The sequence below is a fragment of the Tupaia chinensis genome, unplaced genomic scaffold (assembly GCF_000334495.1).
Source record: "Tupaia chinensis unplaced genomic scaffold, TupChi_1.0 Scaffold140548_1, whole genome shotgun sequence".
Lineage (NCBI taxonomy): Eukaryota > Metazoa > Chordata > Mammalia > Scandentia > Tupaiidae > Tupaia > Tupaia belangeri.
Window position 1 is genome coordinate 1,466,339 of NW_006200423.1, and position 8,701 is coordinate 1,475,039.

The window sequence follows — 8,701 nt, forward strand, 5'->3', positions numbered from 1 at the left end:
TGGGATATAACTACAAGTTATATTCCTTTCTTTACCATTTATAATTTGAATTGATATACCTACCAATAAATTTTCCTAGCACAATGTTTTAAGTTGGAGCTATATGAACAGTCATTATTCAAAAAAAATCAGAATAAATACACCTGTCCTGGTTAAAATTTTGCTACAGAAACTCTTGGTGATTAAGCCTCTCACATACAACATGATAACAGGATTATTCAAACAGATATGTTCCAAAGAGTTTCACAGAAATCAAACTTGTATGATATTCTTAATGTTTCATTGGAGCTGGCCATTTAAAGCAACTTGTGATAAAACATTAAAAAGAAAATAACCCTTTAATAAAGTCAGTAAACATCCTAATTTTTCAGTTTGCAGTCTACAATTCTGTTTTTAGGTTTGCTTAGAAGACATAAATAAATGTGAAGTCATTTCAGTGCTTTTAATTTTTAAATATATACAGTCACTTAAAATAGCCCTGCCTTTTCCTGTACATAACTGCAGCTGAACAGTCTTCATGGGTATAAGGTGAAACACTGATCCAGATGCATTTATTATTTTCCTGGATGACTCACAAGGCCCTACAGTGAGGTCCTCTAGGTCATCTGTAGTTATGAATATTTGCCCCAGTCATTCAGAGGTCATGCATGATAAAACCCTAAGGCATTCCATTTCTTCTGAACGGGCAGATACTTGGTGTCTAAGGGCAAAATGCACACAGCACTGCCCAGAGCCTTTCAATTTAGTGATGAGTAAAAAGCACATTACATTTTTTCAAAGTTTATTCGCTAATGACACTGGCATTTGCTGAGCAAATTTTAATACCAATTGACTTAAAAGTCCTTAAATGACTGTGATTTCTAAAGTGTTTGGAACTCTCTTCTTGAATGAGTTTATTGTTGACAGATTAGGACAGATGCATATTAGCAGAGATCTCTGGCATCTCGATGCATTTGAATGTGAAGGTCACTAAGAAATAGAATCAACTATCACAGTTTGACATGGTTTTTCCAGTCAAAATTTAGTCATTCCATAAATTAATAGTTGGAAATTACTTAAATTACAAAGTGCATGAATGTAGTAGGCTACAGATTTTAGTTGTGAAAATAAAGTGTCAAATGTGAATCAATTCACATTATTGATACTACAGTATATTGATAGATAGCCAGAGTTCCAAATAATTTCAGATGTTTAGTTTTACTAAAAGTTATTTCAGCATGGAGATCTTTCATAATCTTGAGTCATCTTCATCCCCATACTCCAAATTAAATTATATATTTAGTGTTGAGGTAATACAAACACCCTGTCAGACCTTTAAAAAGTTGTACAAGTTTCCTCACATTTACAACAATTGTCATGATAGTGACGAATCTGATGGCAGTGAGCAGCAGTAGCCTGAAGAAGTCTGGTACATGATTAAAACTTACTTGCCCACACTGATTTCTTGTAGACTTAATCTAATTTCTTCCCATTCTGATTATGGGTCTTTGCTAATTTGCATGGCTGGCTTAATTAATCAGTTAATTACTGGTTTAGGCTGTGTTTACACAAGGTCAAAACAACTAACAGAATTGACTACTTCATTAAGATAAAGAACCAATTTGATGAAAAAATATGACATATACTTGTCAACCTATATACAAAATCTATTTGATTGACTGAAGTTTTTTCAGACAGTTGTTTTGACACTTGTAGAATCCATTGTTTCCCAATTTTTTCGGTCTGAGATACAACTCTAATTCACTGGTTCTTTTCCTAACATAGGAAGACTTTGAACCTTTCTCTCAAATATATTTACGCCAGTCCAGTCATTTACTAATTGAAATAGCTGGGGCTGTATAAACTTTGCTGTATATCTAAATCAGCCTCCTTTTCCTGACCATGTTCTCCCTTCAAATTTTCAAACTCACAAAGGGGGTTCAAGAAAATTGAAGACTTTGCCCTGGTACTTATTTTCGAAGTACTAATATTTCTCGACACGCTGATTGGGAAACAGTGGTAGAGACACACCCTGATTCCAAGCCTGAGTTATCAATCCTTGAATAATGATAAATACCCAAGAAAATAAAAATGTGTCTTTCTCATGGTATTCTGAGATGGGAAAATAGATATATACGTAATGCTTTGAATCACACTTTGAAGAAATGTAAATTATGTTTTACAATACTGGCTGATAAAGGAAAAAAGCTAACTATAACATTTGGCAAATAGTAGTATATGCTTTCTGCCTTTAAGAATAAACAGATTCTTAAAGTCAGCAATTTAAATACATAATTCAGAGGGAGTCTCCAAAATCTGTACAGAAATTGTTTGGAAACACTGAGGAATCAAAATCACTACATTCGGGTCCAAATTCTTGAAGTCAGCTAGGATTTAATTTGCACCATTTCATTTGCCAAATGTCTGTAGATTGGTCCAACTCTCGTTATAATTTTGCCAAGTTTCCTTCTGCCGAAAATATCTGTGCTCTGTTCGGCTTCAGAGTAAATGTCCATGGCCAAGTCTGGACCTCGAATAGTCCTTGGACACATGTGAGCAGGTCATGAAGGGTGCTGTCATTCATCTGATCTGCCCCCAAGTGTATTCTCTCTTCCATCCAGTTTCTCTCTGGTACATTTATGTATCTGCCTGAAGCCTACACACATGATAATTTTTTTTATCATTTTCTAACCATATTTTCCCTGTGATTTAGGAATGGCAGTCTCCAGGAGAACGACAATGCATGACTATTTTTTTTAACCTAATCTGGAAAAATGTTAGTTTTAAATAGTCACTTAAAATGGTTTCTCACGTCAGTCTCTTTTTTCCTTCCTAAACAAAGCCTGAGAATTTGCTTTTAGCTAGCAAATCCAAGGGAGCAGCTGTGAAACTGGCAGACTTTGGCTTGGCCATAGAAGTTCAAGGAGACCAGCAGGCATGGTTTGGTAAGTAGGACCTCTTTCTCCTTTGGGCTGCTCGTATTTTCTGGTTCATGACTTGTGGCTCCTAACTCCACAGTCTAGCCAAAGTAAAATGATAATGTTCATCCTCACAATGCCATGACTAATTTGAAGATTTTGGACCTATACAAGCACTTAATTTTTTACTGACATTAAAGGGTATATCATTTAGAAATAAGGTAAGGAAACATATTCATGGCAAGTAGAATACATATACTTTTTCTTCTTAAAGAATGGGTGAAAAAATAGATCCTGTAATAAGTTTTAATAGGAAGACTACAATATTCAGAGTACCATTTTTATCTAAAAGAAAGTTGATTGTTTACCTATGACTTCACCAGATGCTTAAAACTGCTACGTAAATTGTAGGTACCCCAGAAATAAAAAATATTTATATATTTTGCATTTAGTGAATTAAATATTTTTTTAAATATTAGAAAGCATCTATGCAGGTGTTTCATCTTAATTATTTTCTTTCTTCAGTGTGTCAATTTTCCATCTAAAATTCTAATATTTTAAAATTTATGTATGATGAAATTTCTGTTTCTTTACAATGAGGAAAAGATTAATTCTAAATCAATTTAAATGATAATATTTCTAACTAGGCTTCTGGATTCTTTCAATATTTATCCTCAATAAATTATTTTACCTGTTCATTTCATTATACTTCCCTCTCTACCATTTCCCACTATTAAATTTTTTTCATGCAGAGTTCTAAAATATCACCTCTCCCCAAGGCTCATTCTTCTTTCTTTTCTGACTTCCAAATGTTGAGGTGAGAGGCATTTTAAAATGCCCTTCAATTCTGATTTTATTTCCTCTGAACAGCAACAAACAGAAAGAGGATCAAAAAGTGCTTAGTGATTTTGTTTTCTGTGCAAATGCTCCTCTATGTCCCCAGTGCACACATCGCCTAAATGCACAGGTAGTTCCCGCAGTTCCCGTTTCTGTAATCTGCCCCAAGCTCATTAGTGAGAGTAGATGGCATGGCAGCCTTCCCCCATCTCCTTTACTGGCCGGCTAATTCAGGACCTTGTTTTCTGCTGCCTGTCCTATTTCAGTAGACCTGACCGTTACCCGTGTCTGAAATCCCTTCTAAGTTTCATTCCACCTTTTACATTAGGTATCTCCTTACCCTTCTGCCGACCCCCCTGATCAATTTAGTACCTCCAAACTTGACTTGGTTTGTCATAGTTTGCTATCTGAATAGGCGTACTCTAGTTAAGTTAACGGCAAACTAATAGAAGGAAGGACTGGGACCAGCAGGTGGCATGTGGTTAAGGGTGCTGAACTCCCACATGACTAACTGAGGTTTAAGTCCCAAACCTGGCAGCTTTGTTTCTCACTTTCTTTTCCTCTCGCTCACTCTGCCCCTCTCTGGTCAAATTAAAATAAATAAATAAAGTTAAATAATTATTTAAAATAAAATAATTATTTTTTAAAAAAGGAGAAAGAACCTAGAATTCTAAATATAAATTGGAGATCAGGTGTATCTCTATGAAAAAAAGAGTACGGTTTACAGAGAAAAAGGATATATAATAACAAGAGTTAGGGGTTTGACAGGAAGTAGCGGAGCCATCACAGAGATGGGCAGAGCAAATTACCAGAGAGATATAAATTAAACAGGAGGGTCTAGGGGCCAGCAGTTGGCATAATGGCTATATCACTGGACTCCCATGTAGCCGACCACATTTCCAGTTCTGGACCTGGTGGCATAAACTCATGCCAGGCATATGTGTGTGCATGCCCAAGATCCCGAGAGGAGAATGGAGGCGAAGGGATTGCCACATGGCCATCCCCCAGGGGATGATTTCTTGCTTTCTGTCTCTCTGTCTCTCTGTCTTTTTGGTGAGCGCACAAGCCCTATATCAAAAACCTCTCCAAGAAAAAAAAATAAATAAATAGGAGGGTCTGACCCTCAAGGTGCTGAGTTTCCCAAGTCAGTAGCTGTTTACCATGTAGGATGGCCATACCTTAACATAAGCATACATGAGGTGCTCTAGGAACACTAGAGGTGGGGGGCAGAATTCTACTTCTGGGGTAAGTTTCAGTAATTATACTAACACCCGTGGTTGCCTAAGTGAGGAATAGGAGTTTGCCCACTGACCTGCAAGGAGATAAAGGTATTCAGACACAGGGATCAGAATATGCAAAAGCTCAGAGGCATGAAACTATCGAATAGTTTAGAAATAAGCAGTTTGATAGAGCTAAAGTATAAATATGTATACTTATACTGGAATGGGTATAATGGTCGTTAATGAGGTGGGGAAGGATCTTGTGTCCTTAAGAAAGGTTTGTGTTTTATCTTAGAGGGCTTGGGGATCTGGTAAGAGGAATTTTAGTGGAGAGGGCTATGATTGGATTTATGTTATATAAAAATGATTTCAGTTGTAGGTAGAGGATATTTAACCTGAAAACAAGGACTCAGGCTAATGCCGTCATTCAAATTACGCATATGATAGCTAGCACTAGAGAGTATACAGAGGCGAGCAGATTGTAGGTAACACACAGTGGAGACAGGTGCTCAGAACTCCAAGGGAATGCGTGGAGAAGAAATGGAAGTCCCAGGTACTGGGTTCAAAGATAGGTCCCTAGACCTGTCTAGAGCAAAGCAGGACCCCACTTCACTAGAGACTTGAGGTTCCAGACACGGTACCAAGCTCAAGACTTAGGACTAGGAAGGTAATGGCAGAACTGGGTACAAAGAGTGGACTGAATATTCAGGAACAAGACAGAACACTGTTATCAGAGCGGAGGCTCAAAGTTAACAACAGCAACCTGGCCTGGTGGCAACAAGTATTGGAATCCAGCTCTTGAACTCTCTCCAGTTTTTCTGAGGGCTGTTTTATTTCTTCTATTTGATCCCATAAAGTACAAAAGGGCAGGAATGCGTGTAGTGGGGGAAAAAAATCTATTTTTTGACTCAGAATACCTGAATTTATATCCTGAATCTGGTTCTTCACAGTTGTATGACAGTCGCCTTAACTCCGTGAGGTCACTTAGTAAATGTGGTCAATAAACACTCCTTTACGGCGCTGTTATGAGGCTAAGTGAAATAGTCCATAGAAACCTAACTGGGCTATAAAAGATATTTGGTAAGGTTTCAAAAATATCCCGGGGCAAAACACAGTGTCACAGTTATTTGCCTATTTGATGAAAGTTGTTTAGCGGGTAAGACTGAATATTGGTAAAAGTAGTAACATCCAAATATAAATTTTCAGATTATGAGAATTCATATCTAAAGGCAAACTGGTTCCAGCGAAACAATGATTAAAAGTGAAATTTCCACTTTTTCATCCCTATGGTGCTAGAAATAGTTAAGATCTTGTTAAGGTACCTGTTAGAGTAATAACTTTTACTTTGAAAAGAATATCTTAAGTTTTAAGGAAATCAAACATTTTAAGAATATAGAAAAATATAGTTTCTAAACCTAAGAGAATATACATTTCTTCTTTTTTTTTTTCTTTTTCTTTTCTCAAGTTTAAGTTATCTTCATTGTAACCTGAGTAAAATGGAGATTTGGTATACTGCAATTTGGGAGGTGGGGGAGGAGGGTATACTGCCAGATATATTTTAGGTATTAGGGGTAAAGGTGTGTTTTAAGGTAAATAATCTGTTTTGATATTTATTCATTATCTGCCATATGAGTCTCACATACTGACTAATTTTATCTTTTAAAATATAATAGCGATATCTAGGGAGGGAATGTCTGTAATTTAAGTAAGAAAAATAGTGCTCTTTCTTCATTATATGTAATTCCAGAACTAACGCTATAAGCTTTTATATAATTGTATTTTAATAAATATGTGAGGTCTACTACAAATAAGAAATATGTTAATTTTACACACAAAACAATATAATACAAACTATTGCAGAGTATTTGTCTTTTTTATTTTCATTTTCAAGTTTAAATATTTTGCTTTCCCTCATCTTCACTTCTCACTTCCAAGTCCTGATTTATTTGAATACTAGTCAAAAATCGCTGAAGTAATATCCCACGTCGCTGCACTTGGTAAGATGGCCAGGAAATCTGCTAGAGAGAAATATTCAGGTACAACCTGTTTCTCCTGTGGATCTAGAAATTCTATGTGTGACACATTTTCAGCATTTTGATATGTGTGGAAAATAAAAAAGAAGAAGAAGAAGATAATTACCCCAGTCTTGCTTCATGGTAGAATTACTCTGCTTTGTTGCTATGTCTATATTTTTCCCAAATATTAAGGGTATTTTTAAATGAAAATATGAAGCAATGGATATATTTACAACATTAAGCAACTCTGTTTCCTCTTTATTTTATCTGTTTTGATATTCCTATTGTTTTTTCAGAATACGAGACATGCTAACTTTAAAGAAGGCAAACTGTCAGTCATTTCCTGGTTGTAGCAAATATCGTCATGAGAATCCTAGATTCTTATGAGTTCAATCTCCCACCCAAGAAGGCTTTCTCTTCCCCCCTACACATAGCATTTCTGTATTCATGAGGTCACATTGTTGATTTCTATGCATTAGATGTACACTTCAACATTCTCAGGGGTAAGACTCTCACTCCCTGCTCAAATGATGGGCATACTGAGTAAGAATGAGCATGATGGTATTCTCTCAGCATTTTAGTCTCCAGAAGAGATTTGTAGTAATTTACATTTAGAACTATCTTTTTATCTCTTACTCACCAAAAGACTTACTTCCCTGTATTCCTTAGGGAAAGTATTGATAATATTTCCTGCTCCTAGCTATATATTCTAAATTATTTAAGACATACATTAAAGTTCACTAATTTTAGATAGGATAGTACAGATTATAAATAAAAGAATACTTGATAAAGGATCGCTGAGAACCTTAGGCAGCTAAGAGCTCTAAAATAGAAACAATTCAAAGCCACCCTCTGTTAGAGGAAAGGTGTAGGGGAAAAAAAAATGAGGATCAAGGAACAGAAAAAAATAGCATAACAGGTAAGAATGAAAAAGTCCGTTTTCAAGAGACGTCAAAGAGATTAGGCAGGTCAAATGCTCAGGAGAACAAAATCCTGTTTGACAAATGAAGGAGGACTAGGTGACAATAGATCTGTTAAGGGCAAGCTGAGGACATCGGATTTAATCAGGACTTTTGGCAACGGTTTCTTATCGGATTCTCTGTTTCTCCACTTGGGAGGAATGAAAGAAAGACAGTGGGGATGGAGAGGGCAGACATGGTAAACCGGAAGCACAGGGATGCTTTGTAAAAGTTATGCGAATCCTGACTTTGGCATTGACGAACTCCTCATCCCTCCTCAGGTGATCCTCGGACCTCAGGCAGTGGGACCTCCACTGCTCCTCAGTGGTTCTTTTCACCTCACAACCATCAATGAAACATTTCTTTCAAGTAATGCTTGAGGTAGAGGTGGATTTGCAATAGTTCATTTAAAGCTTAAAAGTATAACATGAAGTTGTTTTTTGGAGTCTGTTCTCATTGTTTATCCCACTTTCTCTGAAACAAAGCAGGGAAAAATGGAAAAAAGAAAAAAACACTAAATCCAAAATTCTTTGACCCATTTTCTAATACAATTCTTTCCAGAGAAGTAACCATGTCTCTGTATACTTATTTTCATAACTTTTAGTCTATTTTTTATATTTAATATACATAAATATGCCACAGAAATGGAAAAAAAGGTTCATTTTTAGGGCACTTGGCAGTGTACTTTATTAGTGATTTGTCGTTGGAGGAATTTCTGATTACATATCCTTGTAATGAGGTTTTTTGCATAAATTTTTATTTGTGCTTTTTTC

The 8,701-nt window shown here is 36.0% G+C and overlaps 1 protein-coding gene across 14 annotated transcripts in view; it reads left to right on the forward strand.

Annotated features, from left to right (window-relative positions):
* CAMK2D (calcium/calmodulin dependent protein kinase II delta) overlaps positions 1-8,701 on the forward strand; it is a 318,884-nt gene that overhangs the window by 239,035 nt on the left and 71,148 nt on the right. For all 14 annotated transcript variants that reach the window (XM_006162795.3, XM_006162800.3, XM_006162799.3 and 11 more), the window contains exon 7: positions 2,822-2,924. In XM_006162795.3, the coding sequence (XP_006162857.1) occupies positions 2,822-2,924 (103 nt within the window). The remainder of the gene's footprint in view (positions 1-2,821; positions 2,925-8,701) is intronic.